General features: G+C 36.9%; 1 protein-coding gene across 4 annotated transcripts in view; it reads left to right on the forward strand.

The window, feature by feature from the left end:
* Positions 1–19,609, forward strand: part of CCSER2 (coiled-coil serine rich protein 2) — a 187,859-nt gene that overhangs the window by 77,033 nt on the left and 91,217 nt on the right. For all 4 annotated transcript variants that reach the window (XM_087431790.1, XM_087431791.1, XM_087431789.1 and 1 more), the window contains exon 4: positions 17,285–17,375. In XM_087431790.1, the coding sequence (XP_087287916.1) occupies positions 17,285–17,375 (91 nt within the window). The remainder of the gene's footprint in view (positions 1–17,284; positions 17,376–19,609) is intronic.

Consider the following 19,609-nt stretch of genomic DNA (forward strand, 5'->3'; position numbering starts at 1 on the left):
TACACAGCAAGTTATTCCCAAGGGTGCAGGTAGCATGGTGAACGGGATAAAAGCTACTGTAAAGTTTGTTTACCTGAGAAGAGGGACTGTCTTTTTCCTCTAAATGCCAAGTGGAACACCTCAGATGAAGAGGCTGTACACTTTATAGTAAGCCATGCTGGACTGACCTTATGGTGATTGGGATATTCAGCTACTGAATATGCGTCTTTTTTTTTTTTTAATTTTTTAAAATTTTTCCCCCAAAGCCCCAGTAGACAGTTGTACGTCATAGATGCACATCCTTCTAGTTGCTGTATGTGGGACGCGGCCTCAGCATGGCTGGAGAAGCAGTGCGTCGGTGCACGCCCGGGATCCGAACCCCGGGCCGCCAGCAGCGGAGCGCGCGCACTTAACCGCTAAGCCACAGGGCCGGCCCTGAATATGCGTCTTAACCAGGTCATTGTAACTGCTGTGCTTAAGGGGGCCACTTTTACATGGGCACCCCATGTAACTATACTTCTGTAAAACCAAGCAGCTGTCTGAGAAACTTTATCATATTTGCTGTCTCAGTTTCCTTTGTAGGTATTAAAGATGCACACAAAATTAAAGTCATGAACAAGGAAGGGGGAAAGACAGAAGGGAAGAGCCAAGGGACTCATCCCATCAGGGGTCAGTGTTTATTAAGAAATGGAGTGAGGGGCATAGTGGTTAAGTGCTTGCGCTCCGCTTTGGCGACCCGGGGTTCGCAGGTTTGGATCTCGGGTGCGCACTGGCGCACCGCTTGTCAAGCCATACTGTGGCGGTGTCCCATATAAAGTAGAGGAAGGGCCGGCTCTGTGGCTTAGCGGTTAAGTGCGCGCGCTCTGATGCTGGCGGCCCGGGTTCGGATCCCGGGCGCGCCCCGAGGCACCACTTCTCCGTCCAACGCGAGGCCGAGTCCCACGTACAGCAACTAGAAGGATGTGAACCTATGACATACAACTATCTACTGCGGCTTTGGGGGGAAAAAAATGAATAAATAAAATCTTTAAAGTAGAGGAAGATAGGCACTGATGTTAGCCCAGGGCCAATCTTCCTCAGCAAAAAGAGGATTGGCATTGGATGTTAGCTCAGGGCTGATCTTCCTTACCAAAAAAAAAAAAAAAAAAAAGAAATGGGATGAATATATCGGACATTGACGAGGTTGAAACAAAGGTGTTAATGCAGCACTGTTGAAGATTGAGTGCACCAGTGGGAGCCAATGCTGGTTCCATAACGTTAAAGGTCCCTAAACAACTCCACTTTTTTTACCCCAGTTTGGAGGAATTTAAAAAGCTAAAACATGAAGATGAAAATGGGGAACCTGACTTGAAATCACCTGGGACAATGGTCTGGTAGATTAGTTAAAATGAAGATTGACAGAGGGGCCAGGATCCCTTAGCTCTTAACACTTCCTCTCCGGAGACCTAAAGTTTTATGTTTATGTGTGGGTAAAATGGTCACCGCGTGTAGAAGAGACCTTTCTGGGACTCCTTGACGCAGGAGCCCCATGTATTTTGGTATTAAAACCTGTTGATGATGTCCTAACTGGGGCCACTTTTAGACTGACAGAGTATAGTAATGCATGGGTTGATGGGGTTAAGGTGAAAGTTCAGATGAAAACTGGTATGCCTACACGGGCTTTATGTGAAGTGGTTGGTCTCCTTTACCTGAATGTTTCATGGAAAAGGATAGTATGTCCTACTTAGTGTTGTAAAACCAAAACTGCTTGGTGAAGTCTTCATAGAGGGAGGCTACTGTTAGGAATGCAGGGGTTGATGGGATTATTGTCCTATGAAGGTCTCAGAATAATAATCCCACCACCAATAATATAATTACTGAAAATAACTTTTGAGAATTTTTTTTTTCCCTCTTAAAATAGTTTCTCTCTGTATGGTTATTCCAATAACCAGTTGGGTTTGTGTTTATCATTTTACTTTTGATTTTTATGGATTTATTTAAGCATTATTTGTAATAGTAGAAGATTGGAAACAACCCAAACATCCAAATAATATTCATATTACATAAGAATAGCATATTATATGAGGCTAAGTAGGGGAAAGGGTGTGAATATATGGATTTTTGTTTAAATTTTTTATTACCCTTTTTTTTAGAAAAAGTAAGCAAATATGAATATATTTACTTCTCAGTTTCTAAGCATATATATTATGCTTTTGCTATTACAAATAATTCTTTAATAAATAGCCTTGTCTTTTTGTATTTTGGGAATAGATATATAGAATTGTGATATTGGATTAAATGTTAAATGTACAAGTAAACTTTTGTAAGATATTTGAGCAACATTTTTTAATTTTCAAAAGTTCTTTTTTTCTTGAGTGAAATTCATATAACATAAAATTAACCATTTTAAAGCGAACATTTTAGTGACATTTAGTACATTTGCAAATTGTGCCGCCACTATGCTATCTAGTTCCAAAACATTTTCATCACCCCAAAGTAAACCTCATAGCCATTAAGTAGTTACTCCCCATTAGCCCCTCCCCAGCCTCTGGAAACCACCAATCTGCTTTCTGTCTGTATGAATTTACCTATTTTGGCTATTTCATATGAACGGAATCATACAATATGTGACCTTTTGTGTCTGGCTTTTTTTACTTACCATAATGTTTTAAAGGTTCATCCACAGTATAGCATGTATCAGTAATCCATTCCTTTTTAAAGCTGAATGATATTCCATCGTCTGTTCATTCCATTCACCCACTGGTGGTCCTATGGGTTGTGTGTGCCTTTTGGCTATTGTGAATAATGCTGCTATGAACACACATGTACATGTATTTGTTTGAGTACCTGCTTTAAATTTTTGAGGGATATATACCTTGGAGTGAAATTGCTGGGTTACGTAGTAATTGGTGTGTTTAACTTTTTGAGGAACTGCCAACCTGTTTTCCATAGCAGCTGAATCATTTTACATTCCACCAGCAGTGTGTAAGTTTTGCAGTTTTTCTACATCCTTGAGGACACTTGTTATTTTCTGGTTTTTGTTTTTGATTTTTTATTATAGCCATTCTACTGGATGTTAAGGGGTATTTTGTTGTGGTTTTGATTTATATTTCCCAAATGAATACTGATATTGAGCATCTTTTCATGTGCTTGTTGGCTATTTGTATATCTTTTTTTTTTTTTTTTTTCTGAAGAAGATCAGCCCTGAGCTAACATCTGTTGCCAATCCTCCTCTTTTTGCTTGAGGAAGACTGGCCCTGGGCTAACATCTGTGCTCATCTTCCTCCACTTTATATGGGACGCCGCCATAGCATGGCCTAACAAGCGGTGTGTGGGTGCGCGCCCAGGATCCAAACCCCGGGCCGCCACAGCAGACCGTGCGCCCTTAACTGCTAGGCCACCTGGCTGGCCCCTATTTGTATATCTTTTTCAGAGAAACGTCTATCAAGTTCTTTGCCCATTTTTTAAATTGGGTTGTTTATATGTATTGGGTTGTTTATATGTCTTATGTATTCTGGTTGTTAGACTGTTATCAGATACATGATTTGCAAATATTTTCTCCCATTCTGTAGATTGTCTTTTCACTTTATTGATAATGTTCTTTGCACAGAAGTTTTTAATTTTGATGAAGTATAATTTATTTTTTTGCTTATGCTCTTGATGTCATATCCAAGAATGCATTGCAAAATGCAAAGTTATAAAGATTTACCCCTATGTTTTCTTCTAAAAATTTTATGGTTTTAGTTCTTAAGTTTAGGTTGTTGATCCATTTTGTGTTAGTTTTTGTATATGGTGTGAAGTAATGGTCCCACTTCATTCTTTTGCACGTGGTTATCTAATTCTCAGCATCGACTGTTGAAGAGACGATTCTTTCCTTATTAATGATATTGGCACCCTTGTCAAAAATCAGTTGGCCATGGATAACATTGATTTCTGTTCTTTCAGTTCTGTTCTATTGATCTGTATGTCTGTCCTTTTGCCAGTAGCTCACTGTTTTTTGATTACTGTGGTGATCTGTAATCACATGGTTTTGATTACACAAAGGTAAGTTTTGAGATCAAAAAGTGTGAGTCCTCCAAATTTGTTGTTCTTTTTCAGTACTGTTTTTGGTATTTGGGGCCCCTTACACTTCTGTATAAATTTTAGGGTCAGCTTTTCCATTTCTGCAAAAAAGACCATTTGTGTTTTGAAAGAAATTATATTGAAAATATAGATCACTTTGGGTAGTAGCCATCTTAACAATATTAATTATTCCAATCCATGAACATAAAATGTCTTTCCATTTATTTGGGTCGTCTTTAGTTTCTTTCAGCAGTGTTTTGTGGTTTTCAGTGTCGTAAGTCTTTTACTTCCTTAGTTTAATTTATTCTAGGTATTTTATTCTTTTGGATGCTATTATAAATGGAATTGTTTCCTTAATTTGTCTTTTGGATTGTTCCTTTTGTTGTATAGAAAAACAACTGATTTTTGTGTGTTCGTATGGTACCCTGCAACTCTGCTGAATTTGTTTATTATTAGCTCTTATAGTTCTTCTGTGGATTCTTTGGCGTTTTCTATATATATAGGATCATTTCACCTGTGAAAAGAGAGAGTTTTATTTCTTTCTTCCTAATTCAGATACCTTTTATTTCATTTTCCTGTCTTCTAGCCATTTCTAGCTCTGGCTAGAACTTCCAGTACATTGTTGAATAGCAGTGGGGAAAGCATGCATCCTTGTTTTCTTTCTGATCTTACGGAAAAAACTCTCAGTCTTTTACTATTAAGTATGTTAGGTGTGAGTTTTTCATAAATGCCCTATGTCATGTAGAGAAAGTTCCCACCTTTCTGAGTATTTTTATTATGAAAGGATGTTCGATTTTGTCAAATGCATTTTCTGCATCAATTGAGATGATGTGATTTTTTTCTTTCCTTTTATTAATGGAATGTATAACATTAATTGATTTCCATGTGTTGAATTATCTTTGAATTCCTGGGATAAATCAGACTTGTTCATGGTATATAATTCTTGTGATATGCTGATTGATTGAATTTACTGGTATTTATTGGTATTTTTACTCCATATTCATGAGGATATTGGTCTGTAGTTTTCTTTTCTTGTAGTCTTTTTGTCTGGCTTTTGTATCAGGGTAATTCTTGGCTCATAGAATGAGTTAGGAAGTTTTCTTCATCTGTTTTTTTGAAGAATTTGAAAAGGATTGGTGTTAATTATTTTTCAAATGTTTGCTGGAATTCATCAGTTAAGCAATCCGATTTAGTAGTTTTCTTTATTGGGAAGTTTTTGATTACTGATTCTGCCTCTCTTTATAAGTTTGTTCAGATTTTCTATTTTTTCTTGAGTCATTTCGGTAATTTCTATGCTTCTGGAAATCTGTCCATTTATATTAATTATCTAATTTGTGTACTATTGTTCATAGTATTCTTGTAAATCCTGTTTATTTCAGTAAGGTTGGTAGTAATGTCCCTAGTTTCCCTTCTGATTTTAGTTATTTGTTTATTTTCCCTCTTTTTTCTTTGTCAATATAGCTAAAGGTGTGTCAGTTTTGTTCTTTTGTAATAACCAACTTTTGGTTTCATTGATTTTCTGTATTTTTCTATTTTATGTTTTTCTACACTGATTTGTATAATTTCTTTCCCTCTGCTATCTTTGGATTAGTTTTCTATTATTTTTCTAGCTCTGTAAACTTTCAAGTTAGGTTACTGATTTTTAGATTTTTGGATTGTCTCTTTTTAATCTAGGCATTTGCTGCCATAAGTTTCCCTCCGAGCACTGCTTTTGCCCCATCCCATATAAGTTTTGGTATGTTGTGTTTTCATTTAAATTTAGAGAATCTAGATATTTTTTAATTTCTCTTGTGATTTTTTTTCTTGTTTTCAATCTTTTTTTCTTTTCAATCCATTGGTTGTTTAAGAATATGTTGTTCAACTTCCATATGTGTGAATTTTCCAGATTTCTTTCTGTTATGATTTGTAAGTTCATTGCATTTGGACCAATAAGATTCTTTCTGTGATTTCAGTCTTTTTAAAATTATTGAAAATTGTTTTGTGAATAACATATGGTATATTTTGGAGGATATTCCATGTGCACGTAAGAAGAATGTGTATTCTGCTTTTGTCGGGTGAATTTTAATTATACAGTCATGCACCACATAATGATGCTTTGGTCAACAACGGACTGCATATACGACAGTGGTCCCATGAGATTGGTACTCTATAGCCTAGGTGTGTAGTAGGCTATACCATCTAGGTTTGTGTAAGTACACTCTATGATGTTTGCACAATGATGAAATTGCCTAATGATGCATTTCTCAAAATGAATCCTATCATTAAGCGATGTATGACTATATATATCTTTCAGGTTCAGTTGATTATAGTATTGTTCAAATCTTCTGTTTCCATAATGATCTTCTGTCTAGATATTCTATCCATTATTTAAAGTGTAGTATTGACATTTCCAGGTATTGTAGAACTGTTTCTTCCTTCAAATCTGTAGGTGTTTGCTTCATATGTTTTGCTCTGTTGATTGGTACCTATATGTCTGTAATTGGTATATCTTTTTGATTAATTGATCCTTTATCAGTATATAATATCCTTCTTTGTCTCTTGTAATAATTTTTGACTTAAAAGTATTTTGTCTAATACTGGTGTGGCCACCCCAGCTATCTTTTGGTTACTATTTACATGGAATATATTTTTCATCCTTTCACTTTCAACCTGTATGTGTCTCTGGATATAAAGTGAGTCTAAGCTGACTCACTTTTTTTTTTTAAACCACACTGTCAATCTCTGCCATTTGATTGGAGTGCTAAATCCATTTACATTTACAGTAATCACTAATAAGTAATGACTTAGTTATGTCATTTTGCTATTTTCTGTATGTCTTATACTTTCTTTTATTTCTCGTTTCCTTTATTACTGCCCTTTTTTATGTTTAATTGATTTTTTTCAGTGTATCATTTTGATTTTCTTCTAATTTCTTTTTATGTGTATATCTAAAATATTTTCTTTTTGGTTACCTGGGAATTACAGTGAAAATCCTAAATTTGTAACAGTTTAGTTTGAATTGTTCCCTACTTAGCTTCAATAGGATACAAAAGCTGCTCCTATACAATTCTATTTTGCTTTTCTTTATGTTATTGTCACAAATTATATCTTAATATATTATGTGCCTGTTAAAATGGATTTATAATTTTTGTTTTATGTATTTGTCTTTTAAATCATGTCGGAAATAAGAAAAGCAATTACAAACAAAAGTACAATAATACTGGGTTTAATTATTACCCATGTAGTTCAAACTTAGTAGAGTTCTTTTTTTTGTTTGTTTTGTATGGCTTCAAGTTTTCTCTGTTATCCATTCATTTCTACATGAAGGATTCCATTGAGCATTTTTTGTAAGGGAGACCTACTAGTTACAAACTCTGTTTGTTTGTTTTTTTTTCATCATTTTATAATCTCTTAATTTCTCCTTCATTTTTGAAGGATAGTTCTTCTGGATATAGAATTCTTGGTTGAATTGTTTTCTTTCACCACTTTAAAAATGCCATCCCAGTGCCTTCTGGCTTCCATGCTTTGTGATGAGAACTTGGCTGTTAATCTTACTGTGGATCCCTTGCACATAACGCATCACTTGTCTCTTGCTGCTTTAAATATTTTCTTTTTGTCTTTTGACAGTTTGAATATAATGTGTTTTGGTGTGGCTGTCTACATTTATCCTTTTTATAATTGATTTTGCTTCCTTAGTGCATAGATTCATGTCTGTTTTTCAAGCTGGAGGAGTTTGGGGCCATCACTTTTTCAAATATTCTTTCTGCTCATTTTTCACTCTTCCCTCCTTCTGAAGTTCTCATCATGCATGTTTTGGAATGCCTGACTGTGTCCTAAAAGTCTCTTAGGCTTTTTACTTTTATTTCCTTTTTTGTTTCTTCTTCTCAGCCTGAATAATTGCAATTGCCCAGTCTTTAGATTTGCTGATTTTTTTCTTCTTCCTGCTCAAATGTGCTATTGAAACTCTGTAGTGATTTTTTTTTCATGAGGTCTGAATGAAATAATTTATTAGAAATGCTTACCACAATACCTGCCACCAAGTAGGTATGCAGTAAATGTAAGTTACAACTGTATAATCCCTTTAATTCTTAAGAGTTGTCAGTTAATTGTTCTTTCTTTTAAAATTTTTAATTGTGGTAAAAAAATTACACAAAATTTACCACCTTAGCTATTTTAAAATGTACAGTTCAGGAGCATTAACTATATTCACATTGTTATGCAACAGATCTCTAGAACTTTTTTATCTTGCATAACTGAAACTCTATATGCATTGAACAAACCCTAAGGAGAGTGAGGAATATGATTGCCATTGTTGCCACATTAAAATATTCAGAATGTCCAGTTTTCAACAAACACTCGTTTTCCTCTCCCCACAGTCCCTGGTAACCATCATTCTGCTTTCTGTTTCTATGCGTTTGACTACTCTAGGTACGTCATAATAGTAGAATCATGCAATATTTGTTTTTTTGTGATTGGTCTATTTCACTTAGTATAATGTCCTCAAGATTCATCCATGTTGTTGCATGTGACAGGCTTTCCTTCTTTTTAAGGCTGAATAATACTCCATTGTATGTATATACCACATTTTATTTATTTATTTATCTGTTGATGGACATTTAAGTTGTTTCTACCTCTTGATTATTGTGGATAATACTGCAATGAACATGGGTGTGTAAATATCTCTTTGAGATCCTCCTTTCAGTTATTTTGGATATAGACCCAGAAATTTTAGTGAGTTTTTCATTTAAGTTGTTATACATTCACCTCCAGAATTTCTGTTTTTCATTCCTTTATGTTCTGCCTCTTCACTGATGTTCTGTACTTGGTTAGATGTCCTTTCTATGGTTTTCCTTAGGTCTTTGAGCATATTTAAGACAGTTGATTTAAAGTCTTTGCCTATTAAGGTCAATGCTTGGGCTTCCTCAGAGATCATTTCTGTTAATTTTTAAATAGTTCTGTGAATGGATGATACTTTCTTTGCATACCCCTAAGTGTTTGTTGAAAACTGGACATTCTGAATATTTTAATGTGGCAACAATGGCAATCATATTCCTCACTCTCCTTAGGGTTTGTTTTTGTTACTTGCCTTAGGTTATAGTTGTTTGTTTTTTTAGTGACTTTTCTAAACTATTTTTGTAGAGTCTTTTTGTAACGTGTGGTCTATGGAGTCTGTGTTACTTTAACTTGTGTTTATTTAGTCTTTCATGCAGAGATACCCCTGAATGCCAGAAGCCAAAAAAAAAAAGAAAGAAAAGAAAAAAGAGGGAGAGTGGGAGTAAGAGAGAGGAAGGGAAGGAGGGAGGGAGGCAGACAAAGAACAACGAAACAAAAAGAATAAAAAATCTCAAAATTAAAAAAAAACTCTCTTCTTGTCTTTGTCTTTGCATGTTGTCTCTGTGTTGGGGCACTCCTTCAGTGCTTAGCCTGAGCATTTACGACTCTACCATAGCCTTCACTGGCTGCTGCTTCTGAGCCTAGAGATCAGCCAGAGTTGAAAGCTTTGAGCCTTCCTAGGCCATTACTGAGCGTACATCCTGCCCTGGTCATTTTTGTGGCTTTCTAAATTACCCAGTATACATGGCACTTTTGAATTACCTAGTTTCCCAAAGAAACTCTCTCCCCAGCCTTTTCTCTCAGTCTTTCAGCATTCTGTTATATGTTGAACTAGAATCTTTTGCCCCAGGGTGGTTGTGGATTGTCTGTTTGCTTTACAATGTTTTTGAGCAATGCCCACCACTTTTCTGCCTTGAGTGAATTCTGAGTTAGGCAAAACAAAGACCAGCATTTTGTGTTAGTCATTCAGGGAACCCCAGACGGGTTAGAGCAGACAAATACAATTCTTTGTGAATAAGGTCTCCACTGTACCCTTTGGAACAAGGGACCAGGATCTCAAACTAGGCTTCAAGTCTGTAGTCAACCTGAGGAGGTACCTATGGGAAAGCCAGTCTCATTAGTGATTGGAGTGTAGACTGTTACAGCAACTCCAGGAAATGGTTTAGAAGTTTCTTATGAAGTTAAACATGTACTGACTACCTCAAGCAAGCCCACTCCTGGGTATTTACCATAAAGAAGTGAAAACTTATATTCACACAAACACCTTTACATGAGTGTTCGTAGTAGTCTTATTTATAATAAATAAAAATTGGAAAAACCAAAATGTCTGTGAGTGAGTAAATAGATACACAAACCGGTACATCCATGCAATGGAATACTACTCAGCAGTAAAAAATAATGAATTCCTGAGGGCTGGCCCGGTGGCATAGTGGTAAGTTTGTGCACTCTGCTTCAGTGGCCTGGGGTTCGCTCGGTTCGAATCCTGGGCATGGACCCACACAGAGCTCATCAAGCCATCTGTGACGGTGTCCCATATACAAAAAAGAAGAGGATTGGAAACAGATGTTAGCTCAGAGCCAATCTTCCTCCAAAAAAAAAATGAATTATTGATATATTCAGTGACTTAGATGAATCTTAAAGGCATTCTGGTGATTGAAAGAAGCCAGTCTCAAAGGGTTACATACTGCATGATTCCATTTATGTGTCATTCTTAAAAGACAAAACTGTAGTGATGGAGAACAGATCGTTGTTTGCCAGGGGTTATAGGTGGGAGGAGGATGTAACTATAACTGGATAGTACAAGGGAGTTTTTTGGGGTGAGGAAACTGTTCTGTGTCCTGATTGTATTGGTGTTTACACAAAGTTATATGTGTTTTAAAATTAATAAACTGTATACCAAAAGAAAAAATTAATTTTACTGCATGATAATTAAGACAAATCTAGTGATAGTACCATTCATTTGTCAAAAACATTTTGGCTTTCTGCAATTTTTTAGTGAAGGAGAAACTTGTTGAAGGAAGCGTTGGCTCACTGTCTTGTAGTTCACTCTGTTTGAATGGAACAGCATTCTCAGGGGTCAGGGAAGTTCTGTGGCAGTTCTGCCAATATGTGCTTCATCAGAGTTTTAATTCCAGTGAAGCTTTTGGAAGGCCTCTGGAAGCTCAAGAGTATACAGATTTAGGTTTTCATTGTCGTACTCCCACCTAATGGTTGTGTTAGCTGGTCTCCCAACTAAAACAGGTATGTAGATGTTGGCTTCCAACAAGTGCAGACTTGCCAGTTAGAAAAAGAGCCTGCCATAACAAACATGGAACAGAAGCTCTTTCTCACGTTAACCAGTCTCCACATTACCTGGCTTCCTTTCTTCCGCATATACAAGGGTGGTTCCGTAAGATTAGTACTCTATAGCCTGAGCGTGTAGTAGAGTATACCATCTAGATTTGTGTAAGTACACTCTAAGATGTTCGCATAGTGACTAAATAGCCTAATGATGCATTTCTCAGAACATGTTCCCGTCGTTAAGTGATGCATGACTGTATTGGAGTCCAGTCTTCTCGCTCTGCACTGTGTCACTTGTCAAATTCATTATTCAACATCTTTCATTTGTCATCTATGTGGTGGTGACTCCCACACCTCAAATCTTTGCTCACCTCCACACCCCTGTATATTCAGTTATCTGCTGGACATGTCTTCTCGAAGATGCAGCAAGTATGTCAAAATTGTCAGGTTTAAAAATTATATATTAATTCTTTCATCTCCTACTAGATCTGGGATACTTTATTTTAGTAAATGGGAATCATCCATCTATTTCTCAAGCCAGGAACCAAGGAATCATTCATGGTTCCTTTCTTACTTCTCAGTTAACTTTGGTTCTATAGATCCTAACTCCTCAGTGTGTCTCATAACTGCTTATTCTTCATTCTCACTGACACTGACTCATAATCAGGCTACCATTATATGTCACATGGATTCTGCAATAGCCACAAAACTGGTTTTTCTTTCTCACTAAAATCCATTCTCTACATTGCAGCCAGAATAATATTTCTTCAACGTAAATCTCAATTTGTCACTTCTTAAAATTCATCCATCATACCCCTGTTGCTCAAATGAAGTCCAGATGTCTTAATATGGCCTAGATAGTTGTTCATGGTGTAGATCTACTTCTGTTTCTTCCCCTTACACTGTGTTTGAATGTTGTCTTAGTCAGCTCGGGCTCCTGTGACAAAATACCGTAGACTGAGTGGCTTAAACAACAGACGTTTATTTCTCAGTTCTGGAAGCTGGAAGTCTGAGATCAAGGTGATGGCATATTCACATTCTGGTGAGAGTCCTTTTCCTTGCTTGCAGATATCTGCTTCCTCACTATACCCTTACATGGCAAGGAGTGAGAGAGTATGTGCTCTGGTCTCTTTCTCTTCTTATATGGACACTAATCCCATCACAGGGTCCCCATCATCATGACCTTGTCTAAACCTAATTACCTCCCAAAGGCCCTACCTCTGAATATCCTCGTATTGGGGGTTAGGGCTTCAACATATAAAACTTGGGGGACACAAACATTCAGTCCATAACAAGGATTAATGAACTACTTACAGTTGTTTGAATAGATCAGGTCAGCAAACTATGTCTTGTAAGCCAAATCTGACCAACCATCTTTTTTCACAGCCTACAAACTAAGAATGCGTTTTACATTTCAATTAGTTATACTTTAACTGGTTATATAAGTACCTATATAATATGCTTGATTTTGTCTGTAGGCCTGCAAAGTCTAAAATATTTACATCTCGACTTTGAAAAAATTTTTGCCAACACTTGGACTAGATTATGCTTTCTACTTCCTTGCTTACCATACTGTTTATACAGAAGGTATTCTCCTGTTTCATTTTCTAGAGGCCAAGTTTGCTAGTTCTTTAGATTGTCTCTGACTTGACTTTGTTTTAGGTTGTCTCTGACTTGCTGAGACTTAGATATCCATCTGATGTGCTCTCCTGGCACTTGAGCAGTTACATACTCTAAAGGAACTGTCTGTTTGAGGGGAGACAAGTAGCCTTGGAGGGTTGTTGTGACTTTGTTAAATTAACATTTGTTAAGTAGAGCCCTGGAGTGTTGGATGGTGAACCAAAAAACACAAGGGAAATTGAAATAGAAAAGTTTATTACTTACAGGTCTTGGAGGAAGGCTTTGAGGGCCTGGCATGCTTTAAGGGGCCATACAAGTGCAAACAGAGAGAGCAGCAGGACCTGGGGCACATGGCTTTATTAGGGTCCGTGGTGGAATGCTTTGGGGTTCCCAGGGTGAGACTGGATCGTCAGTTCAAACCAAAAAGAACAGGGTGTTGGGAAGCTCCATGGGGGTCTTCTCTAAGGGGGGCACAAGGGGAACGCCCTGGGAGGCTGAGGAGACTGTTGCTCACAAGAGCTGCTGGGGAGGTCATATCAAGAACTTAGTTTGCTTGTAACTCTGGTGCTGTTACTTAGGGCTTGTGGAGGGGCTAGCTTCAGTTCAAGGGCCCTGCAGGCTGCTTGGCCACACAAAATGGATGCTGAGGCAGCAATAGCATGGAGTAGTTTGGCTAAACTCTCCACAGAGACAGAGATTGTCTTTTTACATGGGTATATCCTGTGCTCAGAATTGTACCTCACATGTATTGGTTTTTATATGTTTTGAATTATTGGGAGTATGTCTTGTGGTTGCCACGTGGAGGGGCAGGATCAACTCCTCTCCACCAAAATTTGTTCGGATGTTACGACTGATAGTGCCACACGTATACCAAGAGGGTGTGAAAGGATTTATTGCTCACCTAATGAGACTTTGTGGGGAGAGCAGTGCAGGCACCCAGAACGTCCAGAACGGTCCAGAACGGCTTGGGTGAAGAGGGGAGGGCAGATGGCTCTGGATTTTATTGTGGTTAGAGGAAGGGCTGGGCTGAGGGCTCCCACACACCGGCTAGATTTGCATGGTTTGAACTTCCTGGCTGATGCCAAGGGAGGTAGATTTTTTCCAACATGAAGTTTTCCTGATTATAAAAGCACTATGTCCTTATTACATAAAAATCAAGAAGAATATAAAAATAATAAGTACATATTATCTCACATAATGGAAAATTATATCAATCTCTTGGTTTACCACCATCCAGCTATTTAAATGTATTTTTCAGCATTTAAGGTGAAGTCATATTGTGCATATGTGATCTGTTTCTCCCTTCCACCCCCATTTTACAAAGCATTTTTCCATGTGACTAGATAAATTTCCTAAACATCATATGTAATAATTTATTGATGAGTGTTAACTTGAGGCATAAATATGGATAGTTTTCTCTCCCTTCCTCCCTGTAACTATTGGTAACTGTGTTCTGCTTCCTTTTCCACTGGACTTTCTTAATAACTTCTCAAAATGGTATCATAATTATTCCACCACTTTTGCATTAATTAGAACAGGCTCATTCCCATTCTTTAAGACTGTTTTTTTAAACCTTTCATTATAAAATGAAACCTGCAGAAAACCACACAAAACAAATTGAAGAGTCTAGTTAGTTATTAGAAGTTGAGCACCTCTTCGGCAGTGGTGGTGGTGTTCCTTTTGCTGACTTGTGTCTCAGCAAGCCCTGCTCTGAACTTGGAAGATGCAGTTCCATTGCCTTTGATTCTTTGCTTTGTTGTCAGTTGTTCATCTGGCCTGGGCCACCCAGCATCGTCTTGTTTCACACATACTCACACATACATAAAGAGCCAAATGTTTGTATAGAGGATGTGATTTTTTTGGGTAAAATTACGTAATTCATAATGCTTATTCCAGGAAACGAGAAAATACTGGTGCTCTAAACAAAAAAAGGCAGAAAAAATCCATAATCCTAAAATACAGAGTTCACCTGTGTTTTGTTTTCCTTCCTACTTTTTTCTATGCATATTATACAGTGTTTTTTTGATAAAATGGATAATTCTGTACATGCTGTTTTAGAGACTTGATTTTTTTTCAGTTAACATCTAGGCCTTCTCAGTGGAAGAAATGCACTTTTTCTTATAAGGTGAAAAATTTCTTGTGTTCATACTGATACTTCCCACTTATATCCAGGAACATAGAGTTTTTTTTTTAATTTTATTGTTTTTTACATCCTTATGTCCTTTTTCCTAAGATGAGAATCCATTTTTCCACAAACACCAATATAACTCCTTTCATTTATACCCATGTATATACACAGCCATCTCAGAATAATAACACCAGAACTACCATACTGATAATATAATTACTTAAAACAGTTTGAGGATTTTTTTCTTTCTCCACTTGAAATAGTTGCTCTGAGTGCTGTGCCATCAGCTTGATACACAGTTAGATTCATGTATTTCAATTTACTTTTGACTTACAGAGATTCATTGTAAGAGCATAAGATTGGAATCAACCCAGTCTGTTTTTTCCCCCAATTAACATCTTTCCTTGTCTGTAAGATATATTTTTATTATCTTTTTTTAAGACCAGCATAATATTCTGTTGTATGACTATATCATACTTTCTGTTTAACCATTTTTCTATTGTTGGGTATTTAGGTTATTTCTACTTTATTGCCATTCTGAACAATGCTGCAATAAGCACACTTATACATACTTATTCTGTGTTTGTCTATTTCTACGGGATAAATTCTTAGAAAGGAAAAATTTATCTTTTTAAAAAAGGTTTTAGCTAAATTTTAACAAATTGACCTCCAGAAAGGTTGTATGAATCTAGTCCTATCTGGAGTATAGATGAGTACTAGAGTCCTCTCAATCGTGAAAAATCAACGTTTGTGTTAGTATTTTTTCCTATATCATATTTATTGGCCATTTATTTTATGCTTATTTTGTGAATTGTCCATTGTGACCTTTGCCAGTTTCTTTTCTTGTTCATGTTTTTTCTTGATTTTTAGGAAGAGTAAGTATTAAGGACAGCAAACATTTCATGATGGAAAGGGGTTCTGTGAAATATGTCTTTTTTGTGCCAAGGTTAAATAATTATCCAGCTTTTTCTTTTTTTTTTAATAATAACAATTATTCCAGTTACTTTTAGTCCTCAGTGAATCCTGGAAGGGAAGGCCCAACAACACAAAATGGGAAAGGTTTGCGTGGAATATCCAATATAGGGACAATTCTAATTTTATTCATATTGTCTGTAATAAAGTAGATATTCCCTTTGTTTCTTTTTTTTTTTTTTTTGTGAGAAAGATCAGCCCTGAGCTAACATCTATTGCCAATCCTACTTTCTTTTTTTTTTTTTTTTCCCTTTTTCTCCCCAAAGCCCCAGTAGATAGTTGTATGTCATAGTTGCACATCCTTCTAGTTGCTGTATGTGGGATGCCACCTCAGCATGGCTGGACAAGCGGTGCATTGGTGTGCACCCAGGATCTGAACCTGGGCCGCCAGTAGCGGAGTGCACGCACTTAACCACTAAGCCATGGAGCTGGCCCCGATATTCCCTTTCTATAAGAGTTTTTCAAGGCTATAATCTGTAAGTCGTTTAAAAATTTGTGGATTTGTGATCTTTTTACTTATATTATACTAAGGAAAGGTTTGCAGTATTGGATTAGTTCTTGGATTGGTAGGATCCTCTAGTGGGCTATAGGTCAAACTGAGTTCATTACCTGAAACTTAGTTTTTGTTAATTTAGTTATTTAGACTTCAGAACAAGAGTCTTTGAAAGCAAAACACTGCTTTTCTAAGGATAGATGATAGCTAGCAAGGTTGCAAATAGAATCCTGGAGGGGCTACCTGTACCAATTTGATAGTCTAGTTCTGTTATAGAAAAAGAACAAATTAAGGCAAACCAAGGAGGTAGTAGTGGTGCCCAAGGTAGTGGTAGGTAGGTTTGGCACAAGAAAAGAAATGGAATAATCACATCATTAAAGGCTTATTTCGTTATTTTACATAAGTGGTCCAATCCCTAGAGATAATAAAACAACCTTCCACACCGAATATGAATAAATTTTGGGAGATTCTTGACCATTTTTGATTATTTGTGTTATCAGGGAAGTTGTTAGAAGCATGGAATCAGGAGACAGTCCTCCTGTCTTCGCATCCTGTTTTGGCCAGGTATTAGGCTCTCTGTGCATTGATTTCATGATATATACTATGGGGACTGTACTAGTCACTAAATAATAGGATTATTTTGAAGATTAAATAAGGGAATTAATATTTGTAGAGTGCTTAGAACAATATCTTGTAGATACTAAGCACTGTAAGTTTTTTAAAATAAAAATAAAAATCTCCTGATGGGGAGGAAGACTTAGGAGAAAGATGTTACAAATAGTTGAAGCAAGTAAAATAGTTGAATCTGTATTTTTCATTTAAAAATTATTTTTAAAATCTATTCTTAAAACACAAACATTGAGTAAATTCAGATTATGGTATAGTTATATTTTCAAAACCAATGATTACACACATATTTTGATCTAGGTTATGGCATTTTTTACTGCTTTTTTCCACAGGATATTCTGAATAATCTTGAATCATGTGACCTTGAGGATGATGACCTTATGCTTGATGTGGATTTGCCTGAGGATGCACCTCTTGACAATGGTAAGTGGGGACAGTATTGAACCTCCAGAGACATATAGTGGAGCTACCTGACTACACCCAATTTGATATGTTATTTACAGACTTCCTAATCTCAAGAGAGGAAGCCTTTTCGTTTTCAGACTGAGAATCAATCTTAAATATGTTAGGTAGGTTCATTTGAAAACTTATTTAAATGTTTAAAACCTGATTTTGTAGGTCTTAGATATAATTCTGTTTGATCCAGTAACATTGTATGATCCAATAACATTGTATACCTATACCATAAAGTAAGTGGTAGGTAGGATTTGTCATTTTTTTTCCTATGTACGTATCCAGTTTTTCCTCCCTTGGTCTCGTTTTGATTCTAAGAAGAAACACATTTAGAGAAACAGAGAAAATCATTTGACTTGTGAAACTGCAGTAAAAATCATTAAGTTGGTAAATATTTTATAAAAAGATCGATTTGGGGAAAATGGTGACCTTCTGAATGAATTATTCTTCCCTTTCAAATCCCAAATCCAGTCTGTTTTCCTCTCCTGATCCCAGTAACTGCTGGAATGGGGCTTTAGATAATCCATATGCAGGAGAGGCCTAGGCATTCTTACCTCCACTGACATAGCATTTGTAGGATTTTCTATCTTAAAGACTGGTTAAGAATCCGAGATCAGCCTAGGAAAGCCCCTGGGGCACGGGTTGAAATGGGGATCCTCCTGGGAAGAGGAATGGCTCCAGAGATCTATGGAGTCCCTATCAGTCAACGTTCGCCTGGTCTCTCAGGCCTCCTAGGGGCCAGGCATGAATTAAAAAGGATGGTGAAGTCCTTTTTATACATGATGCTAGAAAAATGCAAGGATATTTCAGAGAGGGTAGTGTTTGTTCTAGTGCTTCACTGAGGTACTAGGAGCCTGCTTACTGCTCATGTTTGTCATATTGGTCAGGCTTTTTTTGCATTGCCAGGATACTAGGTAACAATCAATCGCACAATCTCAGTGGCTTTCAAAATAAACATTTATTTTTCTCATTCCTGGATCTGTGGATCAGCTGAGGCTGCTCAGGCTGTGGGACTGAGTTCAGATCGATTCCTTGTTTCTTTCTTTTTGAGACCAGGACGACTTGGAACAGGTTGCTCTTATGGCAGATTTCAGAAGGACTACAGGGTGAGCAGGAACATACAGATAATATCTCTTAAAGTCTTGACTTAGAACCAGCACACTGTTACTTCTACCCACATTCTTTTGGGACAAAGCAAGTTACCCGGCCAAGCCTAACACCAGTGGGACTGGAAAGTATACTCTCTTCACAGTGAGAAGCTCTGCGGCAGAGGACATTGGATGTATAATTCTATTAAAGGAGAGAGTGAGGAGCTGAGAACAATATCAGCTCTACCACAGGGGTAGAGACTGTTGCACCTTCTTGTGGTTCTGCTGTCGCTTGGGATACTCTAGCAACCAGAGCTGAGTTCTAGTGAACCAAGAAAGAAAAATCACAGCCAACACCCAGGAAGAAGGACAGGGAAAACAACAGAACTCTCAGGATCAGAGTGGCCGAAAGAGATGATGAAAGCATTTAGGGAGATTCAATCGCAGCACATTTCTTTCTGGAGCTATAAAAGATTTCCCAACAAGACAGTTTAGTAGATGACAGAAAGCATAGCTGCTGTTGAAATCTGAATTAGTGGCCAGGAAGATCAAGTGGAAAAATATTGTAGAACACAGAGGAAAAACATAAACCATTGAAAATTGTAGGGGAAAAAATAATGAGACTTCATGACTCAGGAAATTTAATGTGAGTTAAAGGGCTGGTAGTGAGGTGTGAGGGATTTACCTCCTTGGAATAAATCACATCCTAGATAATACGTGTTACTTTGACACAGTTATAGCAACTTCCCTTTGGAAACCTAATACCGTTTCTGAGATAAAAAGAAGTAGAGGTGTTAGAGCCTGCCTCATCTTTAGAGTACAACAAAAAGTTGTCCACATTTTAGATAAAAGTAGAATCACAGGGAAATTTAAAGTCTTTGAGGTCTTGGTTGGGGACTTGTGAAAAGTAGGAGGGAACTCCTGAAATGTAACAACTCAGATATAGATTTTCCTACAAGAAGGCAAACAAGTATTAACTATGAGCTAATGGAACACTGAAGAAAGCAGAACATGGATCTAAAATATGTAGCCTTCAGAGACACCAAAGATGATAATATTGAGGTTTGCTACCACTAGGAAGTAGGGAATGGCTGTTCTCTTTATAGCACTGAGGTC

This window comes from Ceratotherium simum, chromosome 6 (genome assembly GCF_057802395.1).
Source record: "Ceratotherium simum simum isolate JZ-2026a chromosome 6, ASM5780239v1, whole genome shotgun sequence".
Lineage (NCBI taxonomy): Eukaryota > Metazoa > Chordata > Mammalia > Perissodactyla > Rhinocerotidae > Ceratotherium > Ceratotherium simum.